Source organism: Numenius arquata, chromosome 13 (assembly GCF_964106895.1).
Source record: "Numenius arquata chromosome 13, bNumArq3.hap1.1, whole genome shotgun sequence".
Classification (NCBI taxonomy): Eukaryota; Metazoa; Chordata; class Aves; order Charadriiformes; family Scolopacidae; genus Numenius; species Numenius arquata.
The window spans coordinates 15285511-15298976 of NC_133588.1; the positions used below are offsets into that span (position 1 = coordinate 15285511).

At 37.9% G+C, this 13466-nt stretch overlaps 1 protein-coding gene across 1 annotated transcript in view; it reads right to left on the bottom strand.

Annotated features, from left to right (window-relative positions):
* Positions 1 to 10642, bottom strand: part of DYNLRB2 (dynein light chain roadblock-type 2) — a 29881-nt gene extending 19239 nt beyond the window's left edge. The window contains exon 1 of the mRNA XM_074158197.1: positions 10559 to 10642. Coding sequence (XP_074014298.1) covers positions 10559 to 10642 — 84 coding nt within the window. The remainder of the gene's footprint in view (positions 1 to 10558) is intronic.
* Between the last annotated feature and the right edge of the window lie 2824 nt (positions 10643 to 13466).

Below are 13466 nucleotides of genomic sequence, written 5' to 3' on the forward strand. Positions count from 1 at the left end.
ATGCACTGTGAAGGGGCTGAGTCTGGGGGAGAGGATCTAACTGAACATTGTAGAGTAATTTCTGCAGAACCATATTGATTTCATCTCTATTAAATTCATTGAGTTTTCCCATAAGGGCTTTTTAATTTAACTGTTGCTAAAAAATGCTGCACAAATTACCTGGCAAGAATGCTGTGGAGTTATAAGCCCTTCAGGCAGTCCCTTAAAGGCAAAGCAGTAAAGTTGGGTGAACTATTCACAGCCAGGAGTTTTTTATTTAATGAATTTACCACTTTGTCTGTTCACAGATTACTGACAAACAGCCACTGACTTTTTATGAATTTGTTCATTATCCCAAATTATTCAATGCCTGGTTTAGCTTCAGGGCTGCTGGCACACTGATCCACAAGTATTGTTTGAATACCACTGTTTGTAATTCTTACAGAAAAGCCCTATAAAACTCAATAGAGGCCTGGTGTTTTATTTCTGGGCACGTCTGTAAAACTTAGCAGAAAATTATATCCTTACCATAAAATTCTACAGCTTGGTTTAAAGTAGTTATAATTTTCTACTGATTTCTGTATGTTTTTAGTAGCATTTACATAAAAAAAGTTTTTCATCACTGTTACTTGAATTTTTGTAGTTTCTAAGAGCAGAGTGAGCTGATAACGTGGATGTAAATCTTTGGGAATTGACCTCTCTTATCCTTGAGTTTGTCTGGTTACACTGCAATTATGCTGGTGCCTGTTATAAGACCATTTTTTGCTATTGGAGTGTAAATGAGTATCAGACCCTACTTGGTTCTGTCTGCCATTAATCCTAAGATGAAAACTGAGGCATATAAAAAGAGACACCCCAATATGCAAGTCCATTAGAATTCTGGGTCCTTTTGAGTGGAATTAAATGCCCGTGTCTGTGATAGCTCCTCAAGGAATGAGGTTTCATTAGTGAGAATCAGGTACCACTCAAATTCCAAGATATTTCTGAAATTCAGAAGTGTTTTCTTGGGTCCAGACATGCACCTTTTGAAGTGGTAAGACTCTGTTAGAGACTCTAACACCAGTGTTGTTCCACTGAGATCAATAGCTTGGCTATTTGTTTAAATGAACTTAAGATATAAAAGTGTCTTCTGCTAAGTTGTGTTGGCTTTGATTTCTTGTATCTTATGCTGTTTTAAACATGTTCCCCACTGGCTTACTCTTGTTGAACGGTGGTGGGATGTTAGTTTACTTGCTAACTCCGGTGCTCTGGAACAGAGATGTCTTTAGCTAGTCAGATATAAAAAGAATTAAAACATCACTAGATGACACTTCTATAATGCGTTGGTGTTTCTGTAAGACATAATAAAATATTCAGCGCTTGAACAGATGGATATAGCCACAATCCTTCTGAAGATGTTATTTTAAGGATGTGGATTATATTGGATTAATAGGCCAGTAACTTGGCAGAACTCAGCTTTTTGGTGTTTCAACTTGTAGAGCTAGTTATAATTTCCAATGATTTAGCTGTAAGTTACACCATTTACAAAAGATGAAAATTAGCTTCTAAAATATGGATTATTTTTTTTCCTTTAATGAAAATTCTATTTCTAGATAATTTAAAGAACCTTAATTCTTTTAAGTGCCAAATGGTTTCCTCAGGGCTAAACTTTGACAGATACTTAGGATTATCAGGTTAACATGTAATAGATAAAAGATGGTGAAACGCTATGGAAGAGAAAGCTGTTGTTAATGAACATCAGTTTTCGGTAGTGTTTTTTTTTATCCGTCAGAAGATTTAAAAATCTTGACAGCTGTCAAGAAGGTATTACTGGTCATGATAAATTGTATGGTCTTTAAAGGAAATATTTAGCAACACTGGAATTCTGTTGAAGTTAATGGTATCTTCTTCAGCAAGAAGGAATAGAGGTTGTACTGTGACCTCCAGAAACCCATACTACAATAGATCTTAATAATGGCGTGTATGTCTTGATTTAGGTTTGGAAGCTGGCACATGTTGCCATGAGTTCTTCAAAATAAACTCTACTTTAGCCTTAGAAAAGTCATTAAAAGGACCAGGACGGTTACAGGAATCCTCCCTTCTGTTTTAAAGAAACAAAGCATATAAAGGAAAACTGTCTCATGAAAATGGAAGAAATACTGACTCAGAGCACCAACATAAGTCTGTCATAGTAAAATGCTTCAGCAAAACCTTTGGAGAACTCTCTGCTTATTGGGGTACTCTGTGTACAGTTGTTTCACTACTGTCCCACTCTCTCACGAGAGGCGAGAGCCAGCTTGAAGGAGGAATGGTAGCTTTTATGGTGTTCTTTTAACTTACAGGAAAACGAGCTTAAATGGATCAATTTCTTATTACTCAGAGCAGTTAAAAAGAATGTTAGAGATTTCATCAGCATTAGTTTGCTACATTATTAATAAAGTTATCATTAAAATCTCAGTCATTACTGTGCAATGCTATTTGAGCTATCAGTTATCTTCTATACTTAACATGGGAATAACTGCAGCATCTCAAACCACAGTGTGTCACGGTGTCATTCTTGAAAGCTGGTATAAATCTGGCATGTCCTCCTTGAATCTGTAGTATCTGAGTGTTTAACAGCTCCAGCGTGCGGACATGTCTTGGTTTTGGTAATCTGGTAAATCAGTGTAATAAAAAGATGGTATGTTTTCCTGTCACATGGTTACAAGAACTTTCCTGAAACTCAAATTTAATATTAAAATGTTTTCAGAAATACCAGTTCTGGAAAAAGTAGACATGGTTCATTTACATGGTTGTACATAAAATTAAGTCGTTCTGTGTAGTTAGTGGTTAGGTTTAATGTATACTACCTTGGGAAGCTTCTTTAGACACTTGGAGAAAACCCATAAAAAGACTTAATCTCAAATATCAATGTCTTGAGATCAGAAGATGATGCTACGCAGCCAAAATCCGGAATGATAAAATGTTGAGGTCATTCATGGAGAAACCACACTTTATCCTGTGAGTTTACAAGGGATTTCCTGAATTTAACTTTTGTCTTTAGGTCTGAGTAAATAAACATATCTATCTTTTGGGTTTTTTTGGCTTGAAATGTTTAACAGGACTGAGGGCTTTTGCAGTTTGCAATTGTGCCTTTGCTATATTAAGGTAAGTGTAGACCTGCACTTGGCCTTGAGCCAGGCTTTGGTGAAATATCTGGAAATAAACTTGTCAGAGAGAGTTACCTGTTGGTGTCAGGGAGATGTCTTAGCACTTGTTTTCCACAGTGTATGCTTTGAACTGCATCTCTAGGACACAGCGTTTCAGGTATCCTAACCTAAAATACCATGGCTTGTTGGAACATTTAAAAGAGATTCTGTGACCTGTTATTGAAACGATCTGACGTTATTCAGTGTACATGACCTTCACTGCTCAAGTGTTACTGAAAGTGTCCATGATAATGCGCTAATCAAAGGATGCTTCATGTGTTCTCAGCAAAGAATTCATACACCATTTTACAGGTCTGCTCCAGAACACCAGTTAGTGTCCTTATTGTGCTTGAAATGTGTGACATGCTGTGTACAGTATTGTTGTTTTTAAGGGATTATCTTAAGAACATAGTGGAAAAAAGTGTTTTGTTTTGCTATTATTTTTTTCAGGACCTTGGGAAAGATTATTTGCAATGTCCCTGAATGCTGTATGATCTTTTGATCATTTTTGTCAAATTAATATGCCTTTGATTATTGCATTGAAGAGTGTCGTTCAGCCTATAGATCATGTAAATTTTATGATAATGAGAAGCTCTTAGTGAGAGTAGCTCTAGCTAGTAGTTGGAAGGGACCTGCAGAAATAATCCAGTCCAACCTCCTGCCAAAGCGGGTTCACCCAGAGCAGGCTGGACAGGAATGCATCCAGGCAGGTTTTGAATGTCTTCAGAGTTTGAGTATCTCCAGACTTGAAATTTGCTAGGTGGTGAAAATATTAGGATTTCTTGGGCATACCATCATAGTTGCTTGCTGTCTTCTATTTTTCTTTTGGAATATGTTTTACATTCCTGATATGTTTAGAATGAGCAGTACCTCTGAGGACTTTCCAAAGTAAGAAGCATAAAGAACCCTAACCCTGGGGCTGATTTCCAAAGGATCCCTCATTCATCATTATGGAAGTAATTTGTCAAAAGAGCTTTGTTCCTATTTTGACACCGGAAGGATTAGTTAGCCAGACTTTTCTTGAGTGCTCAACACATCTGAGAATTCAGCTCTTCTATAACCAGCGTTTCTGTATCTGTCATGTGAAAAATCATATTGCTGTTTCTAATGGGATAGAAGATGTGGATGGGGAAGTATCTGGCAACTAGTAAATGAGTCATCTTATAGAAATAACGTCTATCTGTCTAAGCTGACACCACCTCACTCAGAATATACTTCTGGTGACGCTTCCTGAAGCTATATGCGCTAAGCTTCTGGAGATGCATGTTCATAGTGTGCCTTTTGGAGCTATTTAGGGGATATCTTTAGAATTAAATTATGTTCTCACAAATTTTGTCCTCTGGCAGTTGCCCTTCTTTCAGAAATCTTAATAATGGAAATGTTTGTGAAATTTGTGTGTCAGCAAAGTCCATGCAAATTAATTTAATCAATGAAGGGAATGTCGATAGAATTTTTTTTTCAGTAGTTACTCCAGTGAGGAAATGCTGTTTGTTGGTTTATATTCCAGTTCTGCTTATGGTCAATGTGTCAGGTACTGAAGATACATAACCAAGGAAAGCCAAAGAGCTTATAATCTAAGTTACCTTTGTTGATGGGTTTTCTTCTTTGATCTTTCTCTAGTCTTTTCTAACGAGGTCTTCTAAGGATGAGTAATATCCTTAGGGGTGTGAATTAGGATTAGAAAACTTTTCCTTAGAGACCAAAATATATTGTTTATATTTACAATTTTTCTGTTTAAAACCTTATATTTCTTCAGAGATTGAAACCTATTGGCTTTGATAAAATAGTCCTGAGCTATGAGAAACCTCATCCTCTTAAATAATCTCTTTGACATGGCTTCTGTTTACTCTTTTTCCTAAATATATTTTTGAAGAGGCGACAGCATCAAAGACTTGCTGTTTATCAGCTGATTGCATTTTTCTGTATGTTTTGTATAAAAGAACAAAGCTCAGCCCTTTCAGTGGGGCTGAAGAAACAGATCATTCATCAAGGTGATTTGGAATCCTCTCACTGGATATGCAAGATTATGCCAGTAAGGAAAAATACTGTTTAGTGTCAGTCAGTACGGAAGATGCTTCATTTCTCCATCTCTCAGCCTCTCAGGAAACATCCTGATCTTCTCAGACCGGGGAAAAAAATGTTCCCTGGAATACTGGAAAGCCCTGAGACATGTTTGAAATGAAGTCCCACTGGAGCAGAATCTACCTAACATGGGGACATTGTTGAAGTTTGTATTCCTTTAAGGGAGATACTTTGTCATTTCAGGCTTTTCAGGAGAAGAAGAAGAAAACTGCAGTTGCTGATTTTTCTATGGAATTTCCTGTTCTCTTCTTATATTTTGACATTGACTGTACTCTATATTTGGAGGAAGAGGTACAGTCCAGAAAAGATCAAACAACTCAAATCCTCTGCTTTAGAGTGTGATTAAAGACTCGCATTTCCCCAAGCAGCCATGTCACAAGATGCCAAGTGCAGAAGGCGTTAATCATGTGTACCTTATCTCTATCAGAAGCCGTCTTCAAAGCAGAAAGGAGGAGAGCTCTACCCTCTAGAGATAAATGGCATATCGTAAATAGTGCGAGGCACTCAGATACTGTGATTATGAGCTCTATAGAAATGCCTATAAATAATACCAGGAGATGCCCAGATACTACAGCTTACTTATGAAAATAAATAAACCACATAAAAATCTGACAAGATGCAAGCTTCTCTCCCATATGAGGACACTTCATGTTCCTTTTCCAATTTCTATTCTGAGAGCGGGACCTGTCATGCAGGGACTAGGTCCTCATCCTGAACTTGCAGTCCCTTGAGAAACAATGAAGTAAATCACCATGTAAGATAGCATCATCCATCAAGGATGGAAAACTCTTACAGGCATACTTAGCTGTGTAGCCTTTCCAAATTTTGAATCTAAAAGGAAAAAAATATGTAGCTGAGCAGAAACTTGTAGAATCTGAAATTTGTGAGTATTTGAATGTGAAAGTGCATATTCTGGTATGAGACAAGCAGGAGGCAGATTGTCTACTGACTTCAGTGAGAGCATTAGATAAAGGTTTCACAAAGGTGCTCACAGCAATAATGCATTAGCTGCTGGTGACCACCCCACTTAGCTGCTGGAGAGCTGAACTGTTTATTCAGTAAGATCAATATCTAAAGAAAAAAATGCATTGGTTGGAATTTCTCCTTGTTGCATATAAATTTTTTTTCTAGGCAATTTTGAGCTGTTCTAATTCTGGTTAGTTTTACTTTCTCATCCAACATTTTGCTGTTAATACTGCTTTTCTCTGATATGCTGCAGGTAATTCTTGATACTATTTGCATGATGAGCAGGTTCAGAAACTCTGGTAAGATCACCTAATTGCTCTGTTATCAGCGATGCTGGTGAGCCTCACTAGTGGTGAAATTTGGTTGCAATGTGGACAGCAATTTGAGAGCAAAGTACTACAAAACTGAAGAGAATAATATTGAAACTTTAAATATTATTTGAGCAGAGATGATTGTATTTGCCTAGCTCAATACGGCATGTTTCTAGGGGAACGCTTACAAATCCCTGTCTCGCAAGTTCTGTCTCTTTTTACAAAGACAAATGCTTTACAGTAAATTACCATAGATTTTTTTTTTCAGGTCGTAGCAAGTGCTTTTATTTCTCTCTTCTGATAATCCACTGTTTCATTTAAAGAAAATATTAATATTTAATCAGCATTTAGAATAGGGGAGGAGAGCTTGCTTTCTTCTATATTGTCAACTTGATTTTACATCGTTGCTCATAAATGAAGATCTAAGGAAATGGCCACTGCACAAATCCAGGCTTGGTAGTGGTCTTGATTCTGTACAAAGCTCTGGAGCATCTTGGGGGGGTAGGATTCCCCTTAGATAATGCTTTGGAGCGTGCTGAGAACATACGCATTCTGTGTAGATATAACAGTTTTATTTTTAAAACTGCTGAGTTCTTGGTTTTACTCTTCCAGCTTCAAAGGCAGTGATTTTTGAGGAAGAAGGCAGAAATTGCTGAGAAAATTATTAATTTTTTTCTTTCTCTGGGAAACAAACTAGGCACAACCTTAAGGTATATATGGGATTTTGTTGGTTGTGGTACATTCACTGCAGGTTTGCTCTTCAGGATGTAACGCTTAACCCATAGTTAAACACGCAGCAGAAATGGAAGGAGTTGCACCACTAGGCAGCATAAAGAACCGGGTGCCTATACTGGTTGGTTTCCCAGTGACATCTCCTGCACTTGGGTGAAAATTGAAGTGAGATGGAAAGAACTGAGCTTGCCAAGTAGCTAGAACAAGTTTATTAGGGCTATAACATTTTTTCTGGAATGATACAGTGTAAGATTTTGAAAAGGTGTGTTTGATTAGATGTTCTTGAGATTTGAGCTGTAACCTTAAGAAGTGAAGAAATGTGTGCCTGCCCATGCTTATTTTGCTGATTTTTTTTTTTTTTTTTTAAAAAAGAAAATATCAAAACTTGCTTTGGTTTAAGCATCTGGGTGTCAGTGAGGTGCAAAGTTTACTGAATTCCTGCAGAAGATGATGTGAGTTAATGGGCATTGAAACTTGCATCCAAAAGCTATAGATCAGAAGTGTAAGATTTGAACCTTAACCATCTTCAGCAGTTTTGGAATTCCACTTCAGTCCCATCATACTGATGATAGAAAACTGTGATTTTAATTTTAGGAAAGTTTAGGTGCAAAGCAGTGGTTCATAGCTTTTGCAAGAAGGTATTTCATCTGGAAATGATTATAAAAAAAATTGTAGGAAGATACACTTCTACAATTCTACAACTGTAAGAAAAAAAAAAGTACAGCTCCTGTGCCTTTGAAGCATCTTTTTACTATTAGTAGTATTAATGGGAATTGACAATTCTAGTGTGAGCAGCACACTAGAAACTTCCCTGTGCATGGCATTCAGAATGCAAGGAGCGGTGCGAGTTTTCCTGATAAACGGAAAACCTCCCAGAAAAGACAAAAAGGAACTGTGCAAGGGTACTTAAGCTTGGGATCTTGTAAGCTTTTTGGTTATGCTGCTGCAAATGTGAAATGGTTTGTAATATTTGAGTCACGCCAGATTCTCTGCTCACTGGTACTGGTCTTGCACAGTAGCTTACTCTGACGAGAGGGTGAAATTTTGGATCTTGTCAAGATCTGAGTAATCCAACATTCAATGATCTGTGGGCGAAGTACTTCTGGAAAAAACATCTATTTTGATCTTTATAACCAGGATGCTAATTGTCAAAGGAGAAGAGAATAAGCTTCCCTTTATACAGATCTGTTCCGTCTTTCCAGAGCTGTTTGAGGCACTTTGGCTGGCACTTGGTGTGACTTGTACTATTGAACAGAACTCATTGACTCCAAATTGCAACTCCTTGATCCTATATCTTGCTCTCTTTTCTATAGAAGATGACTGATGTTTATGGCAGTGCTCACACAAAACCTGCATCTTCTAGTATTTTTACTAGTAATTTAATGAATAGTAATTTATTAAATTAAATTAAATTTAAATTAATTTAATGAGTATCTTTCCCTCTTTCAGCCTGGGTGGCTCCACTGTGTGCATGGAAACTTACTTGGTTAATTCTTCTCAGAAGTAATAAGAAATTGTAGGAATTTGGGCCAATTACTTGAATTCAAGAATATTTTGGTGTGCGGTTATTTTGGTAAAGGGCACTCAAAGGTCATTCACAGTTTCAAGCGTCCAATATGTGTTTTTTTGAGGTAATACAAAATAAAAAGTGAGGAAACACTGGCTCACTGAGCTATTAAGTATTCTATTCCTACAAACTACGTAATAAATCAAGGAGACTTTCAAAATTATAGTTTGATTATCTATGGATGGATTGATTGAGTATACTTGTTTTAATTACATGTATAAATGTCAAGCGATTTCATTAGGTAGTAGCCTAGTGGGCATTTATTATGACCAAATACCTACTTGGACTAGCTTACAGTTTCAGGGCAATCGTTATGTGTCTAATGGGGGCTGTCAGGGCCTTTGCCCACCTTCTGCCACAAAGTCTTGGTCTCCGTGGGGCAGAAGTGTCACCTGAGCCTTGGGTTCTCTATGCTAACAGTGAATGCAGTTGGGGGGATGAGGGCTTCCCAGTGGGTCAGCTCTTCAGAGCTGCGTATCTGCAGCTGTGTGCAAAACCTAGTAATTATGAACACAGTGTGATATCTTTGCTATCGTTTGCAAGTGCAGTTCCTGCAGGTGGTGTTTGCATGCGGTACTGATAGATGTATGCGTGTACCAAACAGGATAGCTTTGTGCTTCAGGTTTGTGCAAATGTGGTCTCATCCCAGGAAGCCTGAAAATTAAGGTATTTGTATGTTAGGATTTGCTGTTATGTGGATGTGTCTCTTTCTTGATTTTTGCTATTATGAAACGAGCCAACAAGTTCATGTGTTTGTGTAATGACACAGAAAGAAACTTCCTATGTAGTATTCTTTTCTGAATTGTTTACTATTAAGAAATGTTGATATTTGGACTCTGGTGTTTCTTAGCTCTAGTCCTCAATTAAGAGCAATTCTTAAGTGAGTTTATTGCTGCTATCTCTTTCTCAAGACCCGAAAGCCTGCATTTTTAGCAATTGTTCTTATTGTTGCTATCTAAGAGAAAGTAAAGTTGGAAGAAAAAGAAATGTGGAAGTTCTTAATCTTTGTTTTAAGATATTTCACTAGCTGGGTCAGACTGTCAAATTGCTTGATGGATCCAAAACAAAGAGCAATGCTGTGAAAACATGTGGAAGATAAAGAGGTTAAAAGATTTTCTGGGGTCTCTGCACATTGAACAGTCATCAATTCGGTTACCAGAACGACTCCTGGAATACATCTGAAGATGCTAGTGAGAACATGGGCTCCCCTCTAATTAAATTCTCATCTTTGCCCAAATGGTTGAAAGGGCAACCGTCTTAAACCTTTGAACTTTATTTGTAATACAAAGCTTCAATTAGATAAAAGACAATAATTAGCAAATCTTTTATCTTTGGGCATAATTAAATCTTTAAGGAAGGACATCTTAATCAATTACTTGTAATGACAAGTTCATAAATAAATTAATTCTTCCAATGAGTGTCTGGCAGAAATCAATGAGTGTTAAAAGAGATTCAGGATGAGGGGACACCACTGTAGAAACACTGTAGCTCAATTACACTTGGTTTAAAGATTCTCATTTATAAAGTATTAGCTTGTTCAAAAGATGATATATTATTTAAAGAGATATCATTAAAATATTAACCTCTAATATTGTAAAGCCTTTTAGTGGAACTTCCATCTTTACATATATATGTATTTCACCACGGTTTATGATTAGCTCCTTGTATAGGTTCTCTACCAAAATGTATAGTCAGTTTGATGCTGCCCTTGTTGAGTCCTGGGGTCTCATCTCATTTCTGAAACTAAAACTTGCCTCAGCAGACTTGATGTGTGCAGCCTTATCCCCTTCACTGGCGAGGATTCCCATCCAGGTGATAACTTCTTTAATGAAGCTCATCCTGCTTAAAGGCTCTTGCTTCAGAGACTCCTACATTTCTGTTCATTTAACACTTTATACTGTAGCAGAGTACCTAACCATGTACTGTTGGTGTAGGAATGCTAAAATGAAGAAATAAAACAAGGTTATGATAGGATCTGGTTCTCTGTTTCTACGAGTTCTCCTGACCAGGGTGTTAGTGGGAGGTGTTAAGCCCTGGTAGCTGCCTCTTGCTGGAGGGAATGCAGTGATAGCACACTCCTTACAGGAGTTAGCGGACGTTAAACCTTTTTAATATTACATACAACAGTGTTGTTCCCAAATGGCATTAGTAAATAGATCACTTTGTCTCCTGTCTCCTACTTATTCTGACCTTCTGGTTTTAGCTGACCAAAAATGGTGACAGCTTTGCACTATTTTGGTTGTGTGATGCCCTTACTAAATCACAGTTCCTTCTTTCCTTGTTTAAATACCACATAGATGTTTGTGGATGTGTTATTTTGGTGCAACATTGGGTACCTCCCTCCCTCCTTCATCTTAACACTTTATAAAGTTGAGTTTCCAAAAAAAAAAAAAGTAGCAAGTACTAGCAGTTGAACTCCCTTTTAGGAAGCTTTTCCTTGGTTTTGCAGCATTCTCAGAAAATAACTTTTTCCATTCAAATTTTGAAAGTGCACGTGTAAGGTGTGAGGATTTTGCTTGCTTTCCTTGTCTTTTCCTCTTTCTTTCCTTTATTCCCTTTCCACAACAGGTAGCAGGATACTCTCCACTCAAGTAAGTGCTGTAGCTCTTGGTAAAGCATTATCACTGTTGGACAAAGGGGCTGCAAACTGACAGAATAGTTGCTAAATCACTACTGTTGAATTTATTTTGGTTTCTTAAAAAGACAAGAATTATGAATGAGCACTCTCCCTTCTGTGTTTCCTTCTCTGTATCAGTAGGGTCCCCTGATTAACAAGTGCAAGCACGCTGAGTTTTTCCAGCAAGCCTGGCCTGGGAGGTTGGGAGCTGGTGAGACCTGCAGAAGCTGAAGGGCTGCTCTTGTGTTTGGTTTGCCTGGTGGCCAAGAGGCAGAGCTGTTGGGCCAACCTGCACCTGTAGATCTTGTCTAGTCACAGCCAGCGTGGTTCCTCTCCATCTGGAAGATAGAGCAAAACTAGACTAAACATGTGGAGATACTGTTGTGGAGACAGGTCAGGAAAAGGAGTATTAGGGTGTTGCAGTGGAGAAAGATCCAGGACGTGCCAGAGCCTGAGGGTACAGAGGTAGGGGAGGAAGGCAGTGTAAGTAGAAGCTGAAGAGGTTGCATTACAACTAGAGGAGACAACAGCATGGAAACTGGGCTGTGTTAGACTGCTGCTTTGATCTCCCTTCTAATTTAGGGAGTGAAAAACTTGTTAGTTTTATACTGCCCAACAGTATTAATTAAATAATTAGTTTCTCCTAGCATATTAATAAGCTGCACTACAAAATTTATTTTGGTTTTGAGTGGTGAAAATATGCAGCTTCTAGAATGATCGATTCTTTCTGTTCTTGTGTGGGGCACTGAATATCAGATAAAGTTGAAATGTTAGCGATTTCCGATCTGAAACTTGTTAAACAGCACAACAGATGGAAAGTTCTGTTCAGGTTATGAGCGTCCAGATCTGTCACAGATTAAAAGAAGGGTAGCATATGCTGGTGGCTGGTCTTGATAGATATCTCTCTTTAGAATATAAGACAAGCTTCCCATCCTTGTAATCCAGTAGCCCTGCTGCTGACAGACAGTATCTGCTGCCCCTCACACGTTGTAAGATCGGTTGTGAAACTATGTTATAGCTCAGAGCATCGTTGGACAGATTTGTTCACAACCTGGATGTTTGCTGTTCTTCGTAAGGGTGATAGAAATCTAAACCTCTTGCCTCTTCATATATATTCTCCTTTCAGAGCTGTCATCCAGGATGTCAAAACTTATCCTTAGCGAGTTTCAGCTTTAAAGGTTCTCTTATCAACACCACCACATTCCTGTCCGTCCCATTACGCTTTGCCAATGAGAGCCTTTGCGTATTTCATTTGAAGCAGCCTTTTTCTAAATTCCTTCAAAGGAGTTTAAATAGTCCTAATGACCATATTACCTTACAGGCTTTTAAATGTTTCACCAGCTGCTTGATTCAATGCAGTATAAATTGTAAGCCTTTCCGCAGTAATCTCAGCATTTGTTTGGGAGTTAAATATTTAACAGATTTTTTCTTTCTCTCAGACAGTAGGCTCTTGCACCTGCTTAATTCCCTGCAGGGTTTCTTAGAAGCAAATGTTGCTTTCCTTTCAAGTGCTCTGCGTTTTGTTCTCCTGTATGTGATTTACATGAGGTCAGTTTGAAGAAGACTTGGACTGATGGACCTCTGTGCATCTTGCAAATATGTGCAAGGAACTCGTAACTGCAGAGGTAACCTCTGGCAGAGCTGTGGATTTGATGCAAACAGATTCAGTGTGGTGCCCTTTACAAGGCTTCATTCTGTTACTACAATCCTGTTTCTCAGCGTGCTGGTGCTGTAGGCCATTCAAGAAGAGAGGTAAAAGCAAAAAAAAAAAAGTACAAATGAAAGAAACAAGTTAGTCACATGGGCTAAATATTGGAAGCAATGTAAGTGGTTAAGCCAATACAACAGACATCTTAGGTATTTGTCACCTAAAGACAAAGATGGACTGCCTCCCACACATTTCAAAATGAATCTCAAATGTATTTTTGTCATTTAGCATTATTTCCATCAGAAATAAAGAATAATGAAGAGATGTGATGCCTAGGGTACTTAAATGTTCTGTGATGTGTATTGTAATAGTTATTTTAAGTGTAGGAAATACCCTA